Here is a 21,150-nt window from a genome sequence, read left to right as displayed (position 1 = left end):
CAAGGCCAGCCCAACCAGGAGGTTGACTGAAGCAGTTTTGAGGAAAGGAAAGAATCAGTGCTGCTGCTGGGGGAGAATGGGAAAAGAGCCAGTATAACACTACTAAAGTACCCTTCCTTCCTTACACTACTAATGGAATCGTCAGGAAAACAACAGGGTCAATTCAAATTTCAGCTTGAATTGTCAACAGATGCCTTCCAGATGTACCCAATTTAAATGTATCCCATCCAGAATCACAGAGGTGATCTACACAGAGTCAACCAGTTTTCAGAAACAACACATTTTCAGGAGTGATCTTCTGAGGAGCATCCTCACATTGGGGCTACAATTCGGCTAGTCATTGAAACTGTTTTTAACAAAGGTCTCTACCAGCATATTGTTACAAAAGTTGGGTGCCACCCACTCACCCAGGGTCTGTGTTCCTTTGGAGAACTGAGACACAGCGGAGGCTATTGTAAGTTTAAGAAAATGGCTTATTCACCTATTTACACCTTCAGTCTGCAGGGAGGGAGTCCAGAACTTACAGGATAGTCATTTCAAGAGAGGCTGGTCACCCACAACAGTGAAGCCAGCTTTCGGCCATTCTGCCTAAAATGGATCTATCTTCTTTCTTCTTCTTCCCATAATGCCTTGCTAAAAAGCCTCTATTTTCTGGTTGCCTCACAGCCTGTTACCTTGGCAACCTTCCAAACCCCCAACCTCTGTTCACACCCCAGGGCAGGAGCAAAGGACAGTTCTCTGGCATTGCCAATGGCTCTCAATGGCCCTGTATTGTTTCTTAATGGGCCTAGCCTGGCCAAGTCATTTTGCATAGGCTTGATCAGGAATTCCTCTGCAGCTTGTCTTTCTCCCTTCACATCTCAAATAATCAAAATCCTACCATTTATTAAATTGCTGGGGTTTAGGGGGGGGGTCCCCTCAATCTATAACACCGTGTAGATAGGACAGACTAGGAAACGAAGCACTGTTTGGTTTGGATTCACAAAAAGTAAAAAAAAAGCAAAAAAGCACAACCCATATATTTGGTTTAACTAGTTCCATCATTAATAAAGAAATATTTCCACTTCTTCAAAACATTCTACCTTGCAATATCTCTAGCTAATGATATATATCCTTGTGAAAAAGCTCTCATGCCCCAAGCTGTGATGTAATTTTTAAAGTCATTCCCCATGTTAGTATGTTGAGAGCCGATATGCATTCTACAGTACTTTTTCCCAGCTAAATGCATTATTCATCGACGAAGAAACTTTGCTTAATGCATGCTAAGGTTGAAAGTATTCACAGGCTCTTTTATCAGACAGCAACAAGAATAAATTATCCAGTTAGAGGCTATCCTAAGCTACCTGTCCAGCAGTCACAGATTTATGTCTGCTTTCACAAACAAATCTTATCATCAAAGCCACAAATACATACATGAGCAAATGCTAGCCTAAAGCCCTGGAAGTTGTCAAGCAGATCATGTACCCTACAGATCATGCACCATTCCCTCCTAGAGATTGGGGGGGGGCTCTCAATTTCCATTCTCTAAGTTTCTGATTTCCCTAATCCTAAATGCAGTTTTCCACATTTACGTAACAATTTGCCAATTTTTAAAAAAGATCCTCCTGAAGATTCATCATGATATTCGTGCAAATTTATCCCAATAAACAAATTTTTGATTTCCCTTTTGACTAACGTACATATTATTGCAAGCAGTTTCTCCTAGTATAATGCATTATTGTATGTTATTTTCACTAATATGTGCATTTGTTTGTTTGTTATTTTGCAAACTTTACCTCAGTATGCATTTTTGTACATACTGCTTGCTGGAGAACGGTACTGCACAATTCGGAGAAGTGTGAATTTCAAGGGCTGGCTGTTCCTTAGATTGTGAATTGTTTCAGAAAGTGCAGATTTTGTGTGTTCACCTTTAAATGTAAACAGAATCACATTTCTTCCCCCCTCCCTATTCCCTCCTGGTGCCTGGTGCCCTTTCCACACCGTCTTTCTTATGACTGTATGCACATTTTGTTTCCTTAGGATTATAGAAAGTGTTCCCAAGACTTTTCTTCAAACTATACATAATTAGAAATAGGTTTCTCTGGCATTTGCAAAGCTGAGTGACTAAATCAAACTAATGTATTAAATGAATTAAAAAAACACATTTAGTAATGCTTGTGGGATACCTAGTTCAGTAACTTTTAACTGTATAGTGATACATTGCCTGAAAAAGAATAATGCGGGCACATGTATCAAGTTGTATCCTTCTATGTTATAGTCAGAGCTTACCCAAAATACTTTAGATACTTCTGGTAAATCATTTGGCCTCCTAGGAATGGTCTCAAGCTTGTGCAACGATTCTTTCAGCTGAGCGCCCCTGTGTCATAATAGATGTTACGGTTTTCTATAACTCTACCACGTTCAGAAATGTTCACAAACCCAGACAGCATCCTAAAAAGCAGAGACATCACCTTGCCAACAAAGGTCCGTATAGTTAAAGCTATGGTTTTCCCAGTAGTGATGTATGGAAGTGAGAGCTGGATCATAGAGAAGGCTGATCGCCGAAGAATTGATGCTTTTGAATGATGGTGCTGGAGGAGACTCTTGAGAGTCCCATGAACTGCAAGAAGATCAAACCTCTCCATTCTGAAGGAAATCAGCCCTGAGTGCTCACTGGAAGTACAGATCCCGAAGCTGAGGCTCCAATACTTTGGCCACCTCATGAGAAGAGAAGACTCCCTGGAAAAGACCCTGAGGTTGGGAAAGATGGAGGGCACAAGGAGAAGGGGACGATAGAGGACGAGATGGTTGGATAGTGTCTTCGAAGCTACAAACATGAGTCGGACCAAACTGCGGGAGGCAGTGGAAGACAGAAGTGCCTGGCGTGCTCTGGTCCATGGGGTCACAAAGAGTCGGACACAACTAAACGACTAGACAACAACAGCACCACGTTCAGAAATGTCCTGCATAAGGATTATTGCATCTTCAGTGTAATGTGGGGACAGTATGATGGGCCGTCCACAAATTCTCTATAAAGGGCACCAACAGTTAAGAAAGGAATCTCCTGCCAATGTGCATTTACTGAAATCGTGCCAGATGAGTCAGTAGTAACCAGGTTTGGATTTTATTCCATTTCAGTTTTTCACAATGCATATAAAGATCAGGATAATATAGAAGAGACACGGCAAAATCATTTCCCCCCCTATGCGTCCTCTAGCCATTTGCACCATTCCTGTCAGCTGCAATGAAAGGACATGGAACAGAATGTCAATGTTAAGGGGAATACTTAGTCCCACTTTGTTTCTTGTAGTTTTCCTGTTGAGAAACCTCAAGAGAGTGAATCACTGTTGTCCAGTAGATGTTTGCAAAAAGAAAAAAGGAAAAGCCAGAAATAAAAGGAAGGGGAGAACTACTCGGGTTAAGAACTTAATTCTTCTGGAGGTCTGTTCTTAACCTGAAACAGTTCTTAACCTGAAGCACCACTTTAGCTAATGGGGCCTCCTGCTGCAGCTGTGCCGCCGCCGTGCGATTGCTGTTCTCATCCTGAAGCAAAGTTCTTAACCCGAGGTACTATTTCTGGGCTAGCGGAGTCTGTAACCTGAAGCGTATGTAACCCGAGGTATTAGCAGGGTGGCTTGTCCCATTTTGCCATGTACGGTGAAATGGGAATTGCCACCTCCTGTCTCCCTCCCGCTGCCGTGCTCCAGACCCCACCACTTCCACACCCCAGCTCTTGCCAAACTCGGGTGAGAGCTAGGCATTACAAAGCCACTCGCCTTCTCTGTCTGGGGTGGGGAAGCTGAGCAGCAACATGGCACACACAAACCCCCTGTTTCTCACTGGTTGGATGGAGGCAATCTGGTGTTGGCAGCAGTGGCAGGGGGTGGAGCACCACCTCTTGCGCTTCCACTGCCTGAGGTGGATGCTTCACCCTACCTCATGTGTGGGCTGGCTCAGCTAATATTATCATTTATGTGTAGCTGATTCTTTCATTGAAATATTCATCAGTCATTGATTGTCTCATCAAGTGACATCTTCAATGTGTGAGTAAACTATAGCAGAATAAGCAGGACTTTTACTGATTAGACCAGGCTTCCTCAAACTCAGCCCTCCAGATGTTTTTGGCCTACAACTCCCATGATCCCTAGCTAGCATGACCAGTGGTCAGGGATGATGGGAATTGTAGTCTCAAAACACCTGGAGGGCTGAGTTTGAGGAAACCTGGATTAGACTGTGTCCTTAAATTTAAGAGATAAAAGTAGGAACTGGTTTGTTTATTGATTTGTTTATGTTGTGTCCTTAGACCAGTGTTTCACAAACTTATATCTCCAGCTGTTTTTAGACTACAGTTCCTATAATCCCTGCTAGCTATGGATGATGGGAGTTGTAGTCCAAAAACAGCAGGAGATCCAAGTTTGGCGAACGCTGCATTAGACCATCACAAAACAAAAGTTTAGCACTATGAAAGCAACACAAGGTAACACCAACAGATGTTCACTTAGTCTACAACATAAACAAACTGAAAAGTCTGAACAATCCTGACAAGAAACAACATTTTCTCTTCAGAATGTTCTTCTTTTATCTGCTTTCATTTAGTTCTCTGTTCATCAGTCAATGTTTGCCCATCACGCCCAATCTGAAAGGCAGCATCTCTCCAGAGACTTGGGTAGATATTTCGCACCAACTGCTACGTGATCCTTCCATCTGGAGATGTCAAGGGTTCAACGTGTAACTTCTGCATGAAACTGCTTCTGCTGTTACAAAGTTCCAGCACCTCTCCCCCCCCCGAAAAATAGCACTGCAAATAATAAATGTGATACTTCTAAAGCACACAAACTGTATTTTCTAATATCAGAATTATTGCCTTCCTTGGAAATGCCTAATTAAATTTTTGACACATACCTTACCATACCTAGAAGCTGACTGAACTCTTTATGCAAGAATACCACCGAGTTCTGCTTTCTGCTCTATGCGCAATCTGCTCTCATTCAACATACCGCTAACCTTGGCGGGGGGGGTTGGGGGACTCAGATGGGAAATATTTTAAATATGCAAAAGAAATTTGAAGACAAGGGACCAGCTCTGCTGTCTTTTACACAGTAGTTCTAAAGTTTTTCAAGATTACAACATTCAAGCAGCATGGGTCTCTAGACACAGCGGCTCAGTGAAGCATAGTAGGATAGCAATATAAAGATAAAACATCCAGCTTAATTAATTTTTAATTTCCTACATTCCCAAATTAGGAGTAAAAACTGATTAAATATCTTCCATTTTCTTGAAAGCTTTTTTTAAAAAGTGCTCTAAAGACCTATGAATTCAACCGCGGTTTTTGTAATTTAGGGGAACTTCTACATCCACGTTCTTTTTTTCTCAAAAAAAAAATTAACAGGAGTAAAATAAATGGATTTAACATGAATTGCTCTGTTAAGATGTGTACACGAATGGCTGACTGAACATTAAGATTCATAAGAGATGAACGTAAAAGAAAAAATGAATCCTTTGTATCCAAGTCTGTAATTATGTGAATGGGGATGATGTTAATGAAGCAAAGGAAAAAATGAGACACAAATTGACCTTTCCAGAACATAAGGGAGGGAAAATGCAATAGGTCTCCCTCATAAACTGCACGTTTCTGCTGGTTTTATAATTTCACTAATATGAATAAAAGCGCGCACTCACTCTCTCTCTCTCTCTCTATATATATATCTGAACACTATATGGGGGTGGAAGTAGTTTATCTTTTTATTCTCTACTGTAGCGTTGCCATATTTCAAAATGTAAAAACCAGGACACCCCAAAAATGCCCCCAAACTGTGATTTATTTTTACTGACTTGTCTAAGATCCAGGACAAAATGCCACATTTCAGAAATTCCCCCTGGACATCAATTCTTCCTTTGAAATTCCATTAATGTCTGGGATTCTCCATATGTATGGCAGCCCTACACTACTGTAATGGCAGAATGACCTGGTAGTAATCCTTGGCTGGCAAAGGAAAGCTGAACCACAATTATGGAAAAGATAAGACTATTGATCCAAGCTATAACTAAGTTTTAATCATTGTGGACCAGATGTTCCTTATTTCTCACCCGGAAATTAATCTAGTATACATAGCACCTGGACAAACTGTGTATATACACACATGAATGCACACACTGGCTCCCATAATTACAACATCCTTCCAAAACCTGGTCCCCTCCAGTTGTTTTGAACTACACCCCCATTTGTCCCAGACACCATGGCCAATGGACAGGGATGATGTGAGCTCCAACCCGAAACTTCCAGTGGATATCAGATTGGGACAATCTGCATTACAATACTTTCTTCCACATTGGGCCCCAAGTGCCCACCCCCTCTTTAACTGTAATTGGCCGTGATGGGCAAGGATCAAGCTCGCTTGTGCTTTGTAACCCCTTTCTAGTCATCCTGTCCACATTTTGCATCTCTCCTTGCCTTAATTAGGGACAAGGGTGGCGCTGTGGGTTAAACCACAGAGGCTAGGACTTGCCCATCAAAAGGTCGGCGGTTCGAATCCCCGCGACAGGGTGAGCTCCCATTGCTCGGTCCCTGCTCCTGCCAACCTAGCAGTTCGAAAGCACGTCAAAGTGCAAGTAGATAAATAGGTACCGCTCCGGCGGGAAGGTAAACGGCATTTCCATGCGCTGCTCTGGTTTGCCAGAAGCGGCTTACAGTATTTTTCGCCCTATAGGACGCACTTTTTCCCCTCCAAAAATGAAGGGGAAATCTGGGTGCGTCCTATGGGGCGAATGCAGCCTTTTGCTGAAGCTTGGAGAGCGAGAGGGGTCGGTGCGCACCGACCCCTCTCGCTCTCCAGGCTTCAGGAACACATCCGCAGCCTAGGCAGCCCTACGGGAGGTCCGGCAGGGATGTCTAGGCTGCGGATAGCAGCCTGCCGCCCGGCGGGCGGGGCGCCCTGAAGCAGAGCGCCCCCCTCGCCAGGCAGACATCCGCAGCGTGGGGAGCCTTGCCGGACTTCCCGGCAAGGCTCCCCACGCTGCGGATAGCAGCCTGCCGGCCCCGCAGGGGGGGCGCCCTGATGCAGAGCGCCCCTCGCGCGGGGCAGACATCGGCCAGCCCCACAAGCTCGGGGGACAGCAAGGAGGCGCAGCGCCGCCATCCCGCTGTTCCTCGACCTGGTTGTTTCCCCGACCTGCTTTTTGGGGGGAAATAAAGGGAAATTTTTTTCCCTTTATTTCCCCCCCAAAAAACTAGGTGCGTCCTATGGGACGGAGCGTCCTATGGGGCGAAAAATACAGTAGTCCTGCTGGCCACATGGCCCAGAAACTGTACGCCGGCTCCCTTAGGCAATAAAGCGAGATGAGCGCCACAACCCCAGAGTCGGCCACGACTGGACCTAATGGTCAGGGGTCCCTTTACCTTTTACCTTGCCTTGATTGCTTATGGGGGTTCCATTTGGAAGGGGGTTTCCATTGCCCAAACGGAAATCCTTCTGCTAATGGAACTATTTTGCTGGATACTGTCTCTGGCCACCATATTTTGGCATCAAAATAAAACTAGAAAATTATCCCAATTAGAATTGTCAGGATTCAGCTTTCCTTGCTGGGAAAGTTAAGGTTGGCATCTCTCATCATACTCAACAGAGAGCATGGGGTAAATGACCTAATGGAAGTAGCAGAAACTGAACGATGGCAACATGTATTATATCTGTGGTTGTCCAACATACAGAACTAGTGGGAATATTTTGGCATGAGGGTGAGGCCTGGTTAGACATTTAAACCCAGAGGAATGCAAGATACCCACCCCATTTGACACCCTAATGTTATAGTTTGAGTGTCAAGATATATCACCCACTGGCAACTTCCTAAAAGAACAAACAAGAAGCAGAGTAATACAAAACACAGTTTATGTAAAAATAATTGTAACAATGCTTCGCATAGGAGCCAACTGGCCTCCAGTTGTGTCCATTTTCTAAGAGAACATGTACACTATTAAAGTAAACTTACAGCATGACTTCATAGAACTTAATTCTTATCTATACCCATGTTTCAGTATTAAAATGAGCTTTTTCATCACTTAGAAATCTGAACAATTGAGCAATCTATAAAGGTACATAAATAAATTTAGCAAGACATCAAGACACTTACTACTCAAGCTATAGTTATGAACAGTGAGACACGAAAAGAATAAGGTAATTCCTTTCAATGAGCCAAATGAGTTTCCAAAATATGAAGGTATATTTTGCTCTTAGTGTGGCATTCACTGGGACAAACATGCGAACAGCATTCCAAAAGATGGATGAGAAAGGTGACCCATTGCCAAATTATTTTCTGAAATAATTCTCCCCTGCTTTTTTAACATCTGCAAACTGAAGTAAACTTGGGGCGCGCCAGCTTTTGTCAACTAAAATTAACAACTAAAAATGAGATGTAGCATTAATTTTCACCAGTCAATTATCATCCCTCTAACAGTGAACTCTGCTGGTGAGTGCTAACAGGTTTTAAGCTGAAACAGAGCCACTGGGAAACAAAAGGAGGCATCAGCATGCTCAGGAAGGTGGGGGAAATCCCAAGGTTTGCAGAGGTACAAAAATTGTTTTTAAACCTAAGGGTCAAATCCCTACCCCGCCCCAAAAAGAAGAAGAATCAGTCCATAGATGACTTAGCATGCCCAGTAGCCATGGAATATTCTGTGTCAATTGGAAAGGGAAACTGGTAAACGGGAGAGTCAAATGATCATGGCTGGCTGGCTCCCAGAACTGTTAGAGCAGATACACTGCAAGATTTTGCTGCAGGTCCCACCTGTCATTCAATAACAGCAGAGGTTTCACATCTTAGCATGCAATGCATATGCCCTTTTCTAAATGTTCTCTGTGTTATATAGTAGGAGCTGCAGTAGGGAGAGTAAAGGATGCATTACATTTTTAGAGTTCACTCTTTTAGCAGCTGGGGATGCTAAGTTCTGAGATGTCAGCCTATGCCAAAACAGAAGAAGAGGGATGAGGAAACTGGGGCCCTCCAGATGTTACTGAACTCCAGCTCTGATCTGCTCCAGAGATCAGGGTTGTTAGGTACTATACTCCAGTAAAATCTGGATGATCCCAGGTGTCTCACCCCTGCAAGAAAGCTAGATCCAGTTAGACAAGGAGGGATAACTTCCATGTTCCGATATGACCAACTTCATTCTCACTATATGTATAATATTATAATAATTAAGTACTGTAATGAAAATAGCATTTTATGCAGTAAAATATTTTGCAGTCATTAATTACTATTGCTATAGCAAACATATTAATTCCAAACCAACATTATAACAAGAGCGCCATATTATGGTTCCACTGAAATCAAGACACTTGTAACAGCACAGATTCTGGCCAATCATTTTAAAGCTTTGTTGCAAAATATACAATAACTATTTGGTAAGCAAACAACTGTCAAATCAGGATGAGTAACAGCCCATCCACACATCATTATTTTATGACTAAGCCTACTGTACGTGGAGCTGAGTGAATAAAATATTTTCATAATAAACTATAGTATATTTCACAACATGTTTTATTCCTTCTTCCAGAAGGGCCAGTAAGAATATATAAAAATCTTATTCAAATTTAATAAAAACTATATAAAATCTATATCATATTTTGCCTTAGTAAATCTAGCCATATTATTTTGGCGTTGAGTTCTACCATGTTAAAATGTTGGTCGGGACCCAAAGAATCACACTAGCTCTGGACTTGTAAAGGGGCTCTGGGAATGGACTTCTCAAACCACAGCCTTCACGCCATGTTGCAAATTGCGTCTGATGCTGTTAAGGCTTCCAAAACTGGTTTGGGATATGGAAACGAGGTCCACTGTTCAAGGGGTTGAGGACAAAGAAGTCTAACTGGGCCAAGCTCTTTAGCACGCCTATGTAGATCTTTGGATCCCAGCTTTTGTTTATAGGAGTGGGGAACCTGTTGCCTTCCAGATGCTGTTGGATCCCAGTTGTCATCAGTCCCATCCAGCATGGCCAACGCTCATGGACAGCGCCACAGATTCCCCAATCCTGGTTTACGCCAATATATTATTAACTACATATGACACTAGCTTTGCTTCCACTAGGTATTTATTTCTAGAGTGGAAGTCCTATTATTAGGTGCAGCTTACATCTAAAAAAAAGTAAAACATGATTGTCAAAATATTGTAAAATACAAGAGATGAAGACAAAGGCACATATAGATTGTCATCAGTCATAACACATTCCTCTGAAAACGGAATAACTTCTGAGATTTGTAAACAGTTTGTTCTCATGCTTTTAAAGTGAGGTTAGTGCTGACTCCGTTACGGCAATGTTCACAGTTTTATCAGAATTTGAGATTAGGAATGACAAAGTGTACAGTCATTTATACAGTATAAAGACCTTCATTTGTATCTGACGCATTTGAGGTTATAAAGAAACTGAATTATATTATATAGAGGGGAAAACCTGAATACAAAACTCTGCAACGCTTGACTCAGTTACAATTCACCGTTGTGAAAATGTGTACTAACTGAACTTCAAACAGTTCTCTGCAGTGTGCTTTTCTTCCTGCAGAGAATTCTTCAAGAAGAACGGCATCTTCATTTTGTCCACACTGGGAGATAGTTCTCAGCATACTTCTCGACATAACAACTGATTAGAGGAATGTGCTGTTTCTTTCATGAATATCCTTCAGGCATCATATATTCTCTCACATCTGTGTTGTTTAATTCAAAAGTTTGGGGAGCCTAAGATGATCACCTCCCTTTAGATCTTCTATCGCAAATGTCCCTTATGCTTTTGGTTAGCTGCTTTGTGAATACTTTGTATATTCTTCCACAGTAAGTGTGCTGTGTCTTTTGTAGCTCCAGTTCAAGGGGTAGCAACAAGGCATGTTCCAAGTCATCACCAAATGAATACTGGGGGAAAGAGGAAATTATAAATGCTGTATTAACAAGTCACAGTTAGCAACACAACCCAAACAGTACTGCTTTGGCCAAAACAATTCTAAAACGGCTTTCCATTGTTGCACTAAATATTCAGTTTTACAAAAGTCTCCCTATATACGAGTCGTACTTAAGACAAGAACTAGTGAAAAGGTGGCAATATTCTTAACACAGTGTAATACGTAAAGACCTCTGGCAAGTTTGCAATATATTTTGATTACTCAAAACATCCAATTACTGTCAGCTTAAATGAATGCAAAATGGTTTTTGCACAGGAAACAAGCCTCAAAAAAAAAAAAAGTAACTATTCAGGCAAACAAATCTGAAAATGAATGTCAGGCACCTAAATTAATGGGTTAATTTACATGATCACATGCCTGCCACGTTGTAGCTTTGGCCTGAAATGTGTATAATTATCTCAGTATGACATTCTTTAAAATAATATATGGCTCTTATTGAGTTGAAACAGTAGAAAAAGAGTAATCTATAGTACCATTAAAGATGGGGCAGCTTCATTAAACTGAATTATGTACACGCATACACAGTATTTAATGGAAACCTGAAGTAAAAACAGTCATTAATCCAGAGTTACAGGTTATTTTACTACATTAGAAACCAAGTAATATGCTAACTTAACATTTCAAAATAAAATAATTTTGCTAATCTTGCTGGCATCAGGTCAGTATTGATCTACATCTTTCCTATGTGTTATGCATAAACAAAAACTGATCATAAATAAAGCTGAGAGATTTTCTTTTCTTAATATTTTTTCTGGCAATACTCAAAGGAACAAAGAAATTGTATTTTTATGAGACCACATTTTCTTTCGGTGTAGTGCATTCTAAGGCCCCCAATAGTACTTTTCTTCATTTTTATACCTATATGACAACATGCAACAAAGCACCATTAAAATATGCTATTGATCTTTGAAGGTTATATACAAGATAGGATGAACATTAAAATCAGCAGCATTGCTACGTTTTACAACTCTTCAGTGAGTATGCTGATATACTGATAAATAGTTTATTAGAAACCTTATTTGCAGAACAAGAAAGCTGAACAGTTATGCCAAGCATGAAAGACTTGCACGTGCATTTATATATTGCAAACTGCACAAATTAAAGTAACTAAATTATACAGATATGAGACAGGAATAAGAGTTTGGAGAGAGAATAAAATGGAGCTTTCCAGTATCGAAGCACTGCTTACTAATTTCAACAATAAAATGGGAACAGAAGAATTGTCTAAGGCACTTCTGGTAACGCCTCCATTGTGGTTTCTCAGTGAACTTCTGGAAACTACCAGCATTTACTAAAGCAATATACCAAACTGAACTTCTGTTTATTTTTTAATACAGTTAACAACATTTATATATTACATGACTGAGGTAAAACCTCTAAGCAGTTTACAAGAAATATTAATATTATCAATAAAGAACAGTTGAGAACAAATAGAAATTATTATTTTTTAAAAAAATTAACAGTAAAAGAGATAAAAACACAATGACATCTATATGTCTGGATAGGCTTGCTTTAGCAAAAATGTTTTAACCAGGCACCAAACAGAGTACAGTAGTACCTTGGAAGTCAAACAGAATCCATTCCGGAAGTCCATTAGACTTCCAAAACATTTGGAAACCAAAGTGCAGCTTTTGATTGGCTGCAGGAAAATCCTGCAGCCAATTGGAAGCCGCAGAAGCCCCGTCGGACATTCCAAAAATAGTTCGCAAACCGGAACAGTCACTTCCGGGTTTGCGGCTTTCGGGAGCCAAAACGTTCGAGAACTAAACTGTTTGAAAATCAAGGTACGACTGTACAGCAAAGAGGCCTGTGTGTGATGTCAGTAGACAAAGACTTCCAAGTCATAGGTGACACCACACTAAAAGACTGATTTCTTATAACTGCAGAATGTGAATTACGAGCCACCTGAAACAGTTCAAGTTCCTTAGATCAAAGTGGTCAAGCAGGCATATATGGGGAAAGGAGATGCTGCCATGTTTTAGAGCCCAATGTTGTGCTTCGTCATGCTGAAGTTTAAATTCAAGCTTAGCACCATTCAGGATTGTAGCCAAAGGTTGCAACCTTTAAGACCAGAGGGGGTCTCTCTCCTTTTTTGCAGATACTGGAAGCCAATACATTCAAAACCTAAATCAATAGACTCCGAACTTCAAGAAGTCCACAATATCTCTTTCTTTCAAAACTTAGATCTAACTTTATGTACTTATGCTACTCTTAGACATTAAGATCTTTTATAGAAAGCGTTCCTGAAACTTCAGTATAAAGTTCTCAAAATGTGCACTTTGCAGGTTAATTAATAATTATTGGTCAAATGAAGTTTGAGGACCTGGTTGCGTTCATATTAACTGGAAAGTTAAAAAGGGAGATGCATAAAAAAAAGGACAGAGTAAGATTTCAAACATTTGTTCTTAATTCTAGAAGTTAACAATAGTAGAGATGTCAATTCATATACCAGATTGGAGATTAAAAAGCTTACATTTCTTATTGCATCATACACAGCTCGAAAAGCTGGCTGTTTATCATCATGGTAAACCCCTCTGTTTCCGTGGAGGATGAATATTCCTTCTTGATCAACCTGCTGACAGTTGCTTCCATAAATACAGTGGTCAGGCCGATAGTTCCATTGGCAAGGGAAAACAAAAAGGCTTTCTGTGCAAAAACAACAACACTGCAGTGATTACAGGCAAACCATTAATTAGTTTCAAGTTCCTTTTTAACTTTTGGTGGCTTATACAACAGAAGACAATAGTAATCATACAATGATATCTACCTGCTTGCACAAGGGAAATCTGTTTGTGAAATGAAACATCTGGTTTCTTGTCTCCCCTCCCTCCAACCCTCAACTCTCCAGAAATTGGGGTATATGGGGGCCTGTGAGGGTGGAAGAGAGGAGAAGCCCACTCATACTAGGATGGATCTCTCCCAATGTTTTAATTAAATATATGGTATAAACCACTAACAAGCCAGCCATGCATACAGTCACTTTACCCTTATTAATCTGACTTCTACTAGCCAATTGTAATTTCACTAAACGTATTCAGACTTATTCAAAAGATGGAAGATCTTACTTTAGAGATCACGCTGTCCCAACTATTCATTTGTATGCCACCTTTCTGCCAAGACACCAAATTTCAATACACTGGTATAAAATACTCTCAGACCTACTTCAGAAGCTGATGCCAGGGTCCACAGCTCTTACACAACCCCAGGGAAAGTGGGGCTGCCCCAACAGTCACCTCAGGCTGTTGACGTTCCTTTTCAGAAGGTGTTAGTTATGTGTTCTTTTGGCCTGGATTTCTTGGCTTCTGACTTCCCTTGGGGCACATAGGTCTTAAGGAGCCCCAAGGGAAATGTGATTTTAACACAACTCTAGGTAGTGGGCAAGTCAACAAAAAATGGCACAGAAAACTACATCCATGTCACTGGAGCCCCAAAATGAACTTGTCTGTACAATGTTTCAAGAACTACCATATTAACCGAAGCCTAACCCATGTTGAAAGCTCTTTGGAGCTCAACAAACGCTCTCTATTTATCAAATAGTTTCCCAGACCTTGTTTTCGCTCAGTCACATGAAAGAAAGCAAATTAGAAATAAGTGAAATTCTGTGGGGAAATCCTGGCTTATATCGTGAACCAGAAACAACCGAGATTCCAATTAGCCCCACTCCAATTCAAATGAGATCTCAACCACACAAGCAAAACCACACCAAATCAGTTTCTTGGGTAGAATTTGATAGCAGCCATTCTACAGCAGCTGTAGTACAAAGTCAAACTGAAACTTGGTTAGTATGGAAGTGCCCTTACAGAAAAAGCTCATAGGAGATTAATTTCAAATAAAGATGTTCTGTGACAGAGATGAGAAGGCATAGGGAAAATAACCATACACACTTTGAGGAGGGAACCATACCCATCTCTATTGCGTGATAGCAGTAGCATATGGATAGGCAAGATTCAAAGGGCATTCTAAAAAAAAAAAGCAGCTTACCTGGATTATGAAAAAACATAATGTTCAGAAGATCCTGATCGCCCCATGTTATGTTCAACTTATATTTTTTCAGCAACGGCATCAGAATTTCTTCCCACCGTAACCGTGCTGTGGTCATATCATTCTTCAACATCAAACACAAATGACCAGTATTAGAGCCAAGACAGGAATATAATAGGTTTTGACATCTATCTTTTGGAACTCTGTTTTAATTAAGAGCCACTTTACGCAATCTCTCCAGTCCCTTTTAGGATTCAACTTATGGTTTGAAGGCAAAGTAGGCTGCCACCTTGCTAAAGCTATGCAGATCTGGGTCTGGTCAGTGTCTGGATGAGCGACAGCCTGGGAACCATGTATATAGTGCCTTGGGTTCCGGGATGAAATAAATAAGGAAATAAATAAGTTAAAGGCGTTCACATTTAGGCAGACTTTGAGGCTTGGTTGACCACTCACCTGCCTTTCTGTGTTTCATTTCTCTATACAAGATGATAATAATAAAAAAAGATTCAGCTTTACAACGTGCTCCTGAAATTTTACTTAATGGGCTATTGTAATGCACTTTATATGTTCTGCCCATAGCTGTCAACATTTCCCTTTTTTAAAAGGAAATTCCCTTATTCCAAATAGGATTCCTCGCAAGAAAAGGGAAACATTGACAGCTATGGTTTGTTATGTACTGAAGTTCTCACCCTGGGCCAGCAGGGGGATACTGTAGATAGTTATGCAAATAAGGGATCGAAAGTGACGTTCAGTGATTGGATAGTTTTAGAAAAATGTTACAGTTACATTGTACTGGAGCTCTATATAAGCAGGCTGACTGAACCGTTCAGTTCAGTTCTGTCCTGGCCTGTGAATAAACAAGAGCTGTTTGAAGAATCGCTGTGTCGTCTGATATGTTCACCCACAACTTAACAATGGTTCTGCCCCATAAGAAGCTGCAACCGGTGCAGAATGTGGCAGCCGCTGTACTGACAGGTGCCACAGACCAGATGCACATTACACCAGTCTAAAAGGGTAGATACACTGCTTGCTAGTTTGCTTCTGGATCCAATTCAAGGTGCTCTTATTATAAAAAATATAAAAATCTTAGATGGCTTTGGCCCCAAATATTTGAAGGAATGTCTCCACCGATATTGACTTGATAGTTTTGGTAGGCTTGGAAAGCCCTGCTTTCAGCAGCAGCACCAGTTGTGGTTGAAGGGTCAGTGGCCCATGGAAGGGCCTTTTCAGCAGTAGCCCCTAGATTATAGAATGCCCTTCCCTCCAAGGTGCATCCTGCCCTGGCTTATAGCTTTAATCAGTAAGTCAAGATGCACCTTTTTGTCCAGGTTTTTGGAAGTGTGGGACGAGGTGGCATTTTAGTTTCCTCCATGCCTACTATTATGCACAGCTGCTGATTTTACTGTGATTTTGAGGTTCTGTTTTTTTTAATAATAATAAAAATCACATAAATCACCCTAGGACCTTTGGTTCAAGGGCAGGTAATAAGAACACTAAATACATGGGTAAATGAATAAATGTGACATACATACCAAGACTAGCTAAATTCAGTTTTAAAACTGTGATTATTATTTTTTTAAAGTCAACAAGCCTCAGCTACTACAGTTCATATCTGTGGCTAATCATACAAAACAAGGAACAAATTCATTCAGCTGCTGCAAGAAGCCCAAAGATACTAGGGCTAATGAACAGAAAGACAAGAAGGGTAAGGAATATAAATAGTGAACTGGCAAGAAATAAGAATGCAGTACTCTCTTTTGTGGCATTCAAATGTTTTTTAGTAAAGACTATTTTTCAAATAAAAGCAAATACCATTTGTGGTTGTTAGTCACTGATACTAACATAGCCCTTTGCTTTGGGTATGATGTGTAAACAAAATAGTGCTTAGTTTGTATTCCGATAAAATAAAATAGTTTTAGGTAAAATATTCAGAATTAATGTCTCCTTTCCGTTCTCACAGGTGTTTCCTGTGCTCCTTAAAGGAGCAGATGACAGCACATGGTTGGAAAGCATATTTTCCTCCCCTCCAGGAACCCTTCTCTGGCAACATATGAAATGTGTCTGAACAGGCAGAGCTGTGTTTTTCTTGTTTAAAAATCAAGGAATTCTTGTTTGGGGTTTCCTTTTTCAAACTAGCCAACTCTAAGCCTAGCAGGAAAACACAGCCTCTCCCTGGAAGGAAGAATGAAGCTAAATGCAGTACAGCACCTTTCATGCAATTACATGAGTGGGTTTTTAAGAAGTAAATGCCTAGTGTAGAAGGCCTGATCCAGATCAGACCTTGGCTTGTGGGGTAAGAAGGTCTTAGCTCTTTGTACCCGCAATCCAGATTGGGGCCTCACACTTGCTGTTTGTATTGGAAGAAAAGTTTCAAATGGTGTGAATGGGAGTTCTGCCCCGATCTGGATTGGGGTGCGATGGGAGCAAATTAGGCGTCCTCTTACCCCATCCACCAGGGTCATGATCCACAATGGGTCACCTGTGCCTGCTATTTCCTTTTTTAAATGGTTCCACATCCAGTTCAACCCTGATATTTGGTTCTCCTTTAGGGCTACATAAATAGCACTTCCTATTCAAGTTCTCCTGCAAAGCTTTACTCAGTGTAGGCCCATTAAAATTAACAAACACGACTAAGTTAGGTGCGTTAATTTCAATGGAGCTACTCGGAGTGAAACATTTAAAACTTTAAAGTTTTAAAGTTTGCACTGTGAACACCAGAGCAACTCTGAGCAGACCACAAAAGCATTTTAAGAGCACTTTTCAAGCACACCAAGCAAGCAAATACAATGGCTATCAATTCTCCATGGTTGAAACAATGGAAAGGCAAAACCCATGACATTTTCAAGGGTGACTACTTCAGTCAGAGTTTCCCAAACTTGGGGGTCTCCAGCTGTTTTTGGACTACAATTCCCACCACCCCTGACTAGCTAGGGATGATGGGAGTTGTAGTTCAAAAAGCAGCTGGAGGCACACATTTGGGAAACCCTGAGTGAAGTGATAACGATGAGACTGGAGGGCTATACTAAATTTTCTGCAAATGTGGCAAATGTGTCTGTCAAACAAGAACAGAGTGCCCCATTTGCCACCAGTGCATTGCTTCCCATAAGCAAAAAATCCCTGCAAAACTGTTAGGTACACCACCGATTTTAATATTTATCCCAGCGTCTCTGAGTATTCTTTTAATAATGTCAAGAGCTGCAGTACAGCAGCAGTTAATATAATTTTTCTAGTTTAAACATGGGCTTATGTGCAGGTTATATGAACTGATTAAACAAGAGGCCTTAAGAACAACATGCACTAAAGCAAGCAGTGTTTTTACAGAAGTGGGAAGGTTGTAGTAAGCAGTGTAGCAGCGCCACCTTCTGGTTAGACCAGCATCTACACTATAATAGACTGTTCCCATTATTTCTTTAGCAGGATAGTAATTCACAGTAAGAAGACAGACACCATATTCTATTTGAGAGGCATGTGAAGAAATGCCATAAGGAAGAAGCTGCAGGAAAGATCCTATCTTGAAAACCAGGAATAAACCAAAAGGCTTCCATTAGGGAAAATGAAGCAGGATGATCTTCCTTGCAGGATGAGGAAAAACAACGTATGGGGAAATTGGGAGGTCAGTGAAACTGCATTCATTCAGTGGAGAGAGTAAGCTGACCTTGGAAATGAGAGAACCAAAAGACATACCTTGAAATGTTTTCTTCTTATGCGGGTCATATTCATTAACATTACTCCAGAATTGATTCCAGTCTTTCCATAATACGGGTGCCTGGCAAAACGGTTATACCACCCGATGCGAGGTTCTTCGTGTTCAGGTGCCATTGCAGCAATTTGAGTGGAATTGAATTTTTTCAAGAAGGACCAAATATCATCAACAGGTCTTAGGAACAAGATGTCCGTGTCAACATAGAGCAGAGAGTCCACATCTTTGAGGATTAACTGTGAAGGAAATGGGTTTTTAGAAAGAGGGTTTAAGTCAAACCCTAACCATGCTACGACTCATCTTGACCAAGAAGCCACTGAGGAAGATCAGTATCAATAGCAGTTATCGATTCTTCACCAATAGACAAACTTCTCTCTATGCTGCAGCTAGACTGTTGATGGGGACATATTAGCACCAGCACATAACTCCAGTGCTCAAAAGCTTGCGCTGGCTGTTCATACACTACAAGGCCAGGTATTAATTTATAAGGCCCTTGACAATTTGCATCCAGGATACCTGAAGAACCACTCGATCCCTTATATTCCTGCCTCATTGCTGAGGTCTTTGGGGAAGTGACTGTTTGTGGCGTCACATGACACAGAGGCATGTCTCCTGCACACAAGGAGCTCTGCAGTCAGGATTGTAGACCCAGTTTTAAGGAATTCCCTTCTACCTGAGGTCAGACAGGACCCCTTCCCTGCTGAACTACTGAAGTCTATTTTATTCCAGCAGGTATTTTAATTGAATTCTGATTTAATAGTTTCAACTGATTTTTATTTTCATTGTGTTGAATCCCTTGTACGCCACTTGGGAGAGACAACAGTAATTAAGTGACATGATTGATTTTAATTTATATCCCACCCAGGGCTTTTTTTTTTCCAGCTGGAACTCCCTGGAACTCAGATGAGCACCATTGCTATTCTAAGAGAATGGTGAGTTCTGGTAATACTTTTTTCTAGAAAAATAGAACTGATCCCACTCAGAGCAATAATAGAACTTGAAAAGTCATCAACAACTAAAAACAGTATTAAAATATATTATTATTATTATTATTATTATTATTATTATTATTATTATTATTATTATTATTTTAAAATATTCTAAAACACATTCTAAAAAACTGAGATCCCAGGACTGCCAAGAACAGTATCTTTCAGTCATCAAATGCAACTTCGGCAGCCAAGGCTATTTGTGTGCCAAAAAAGCAGACTGAAATTAATCTAGATCAGGGAGGTCCAACTTTCCCTACCAATTGGGACGCAAGAGTACTTCAACATGGAGCCCACCAGCCATACAATGCCTTATCATGTGGGGAGGGGGACAAGGCCAAAATTTGACACCCGGCCCTCACACCACCTTCCCAAAGCTGGATAAGCAAGGTGCTGGGCTTTGGACCCTGTTAGAGCCCTCACACCTCCTTCCCAAAGCCCAGCAACTCGTTTACCTGGATTTGGGAAGGCAGCACAAGTGTGAAGACATCAAATGTTGCCAAGGGACCACCCTGTTCTAATCTAGATAATCTACTTCCTCTAGTTGTGGCTGTAGCTGGCTTGGCCACAACCTTCTCCATCACCTTGCCCAGGAAAGGAAAAATAGAGACCGGATGGTAATTTCCAAAACCTCTGGATCCAGGGAGTGCTTCTTCAATATGGGTTGCACCAGCAGCTATTTCAAGTCACTGGGGTACCCATGTGAGGTACTGACCACTCCCTGAACCTATCCAGTCCATCCCCTTCTATTAAGATTTTAGGTAAAGGTAAAGGATCCCAGTCCAGTCAAAGGCGACTATGGGGTTGCGGCACTCCTCTCGCTTTCAGATTGAGGGAGCCAGCTTTTGTCTGCAGACAGCTGTCTGTGGGCAGGGGGACATGGGTGGCGTTGTGGTCTAAACCACTGAGCCTCTTGAGCTTGCCAATCGGAAAGTCGGCAGTTCAAATCCCTGCAATGGGGTGAGCTCCCGTTGCTCTGTCCCAGGTCCTGCCAACCTAGCAGTTCAAAGGCATGCCAGTGCAAATAAATGGGTACTGCTGTGGTGGGAAGGTAAACGGCATTTCCATGCGCTCTGGCTTCCAGCATGGTGTTCCGTTGCGCCAGAAACAGTTTAGTGATGCTGGCCACATGACCCAGAAAGCTGACTATGGACAAATGCCGGCTCCCTCGGCCTGAAAGCGAGATGAGTGCCACATCCCATAGTCGCCTCTGACTGGACTTAACCATCCAGTTGTCCTTTACCCTTACCTCTTTTTTTTATTAAGATTTTACTAGGTATGATAGCCAGGGATCAAAAGGATGTGTTGTGTAAACAAATACAAACAAACAGCCTATAATTATTTTTTCACATCTGTGAATTGACTGCGGAGCATAGAAAATAAGAGTCTAATAATGTAAGCAGGTTCGGCTGGTGATTCACCACAGGCTAAAATTTAGTGCTACCCATGGGCTAAAAACATGGATATATTTTTTATGTTGTTAAATTAAATGGCGACGTTTTAATGATATTTTCCTCATTTTAGGGTATTTTATACTGCTAGAGATTTTAGAACTTTTTGT

General features: G+C 41.1%; 1 protein-coding gene across 3 annotated transcripts in view; it reads right to left on the bottom strand.

Moving 5' to 3' along the window:
- Nucleotides 1-7,845: 7,845 nt before the first annotated feature.
- The window catches only part of GXYLT1 (glucoside xylosyltransferase 1), a 34,433-nt gene continuing 21,128 nt past the window's right edge, over nucleotides 7,846-21,150 (bottom strand). For all 3 annotated transcript variants that reach the window (XM_081211749.1, XM_081211750.1, XM_081211751.1), the window contains 4 exons: nucleotides 18,585-18,836; nucleotides 14,901-15,024; nucleotides 13,393-13,565; nucleotides 7,846-10,872 (listed from right to left, as the gene is read on the bottom strand). In XM_081211749.1, coding sequence (XP_081067875.1) covers nucleotides 10,711-10,872; nucleotides 13,393-13,565; nucleotides 14,901-15,024; nucleotides 18,585-18,836 — 711 coding nt within the window. In that variant the 3' untranslated portion in view covers nucleotides 7,846-10,710. The remainder of the gene's footprint in view (nucleotides 10,873-13,392; nucleotides 13,566-14,900; nucleotides 15,025-18,584; nucleotides 18,837-21,150) is intronic.

The sequence above is a fragment of the Podarcis bocagei genome (genome assembly GCF_964188305.1).
Source record: "Podarcis bocagei genome assembly, chromosome: 10".
In the NCBI taxonomy this organism is placed as follows: domain Eukaryota; kingdom Metazoa; phylum Chordata; class Lepidosauria; order Squamata; family Lacertidae; genus Podarcis; species Podarcis bocagei.
The sequence above is the reverse complement of the archived record's forward strand: the minus strand, read 5'-3'. Positions and strand labels throughout refer to the sequence as shown.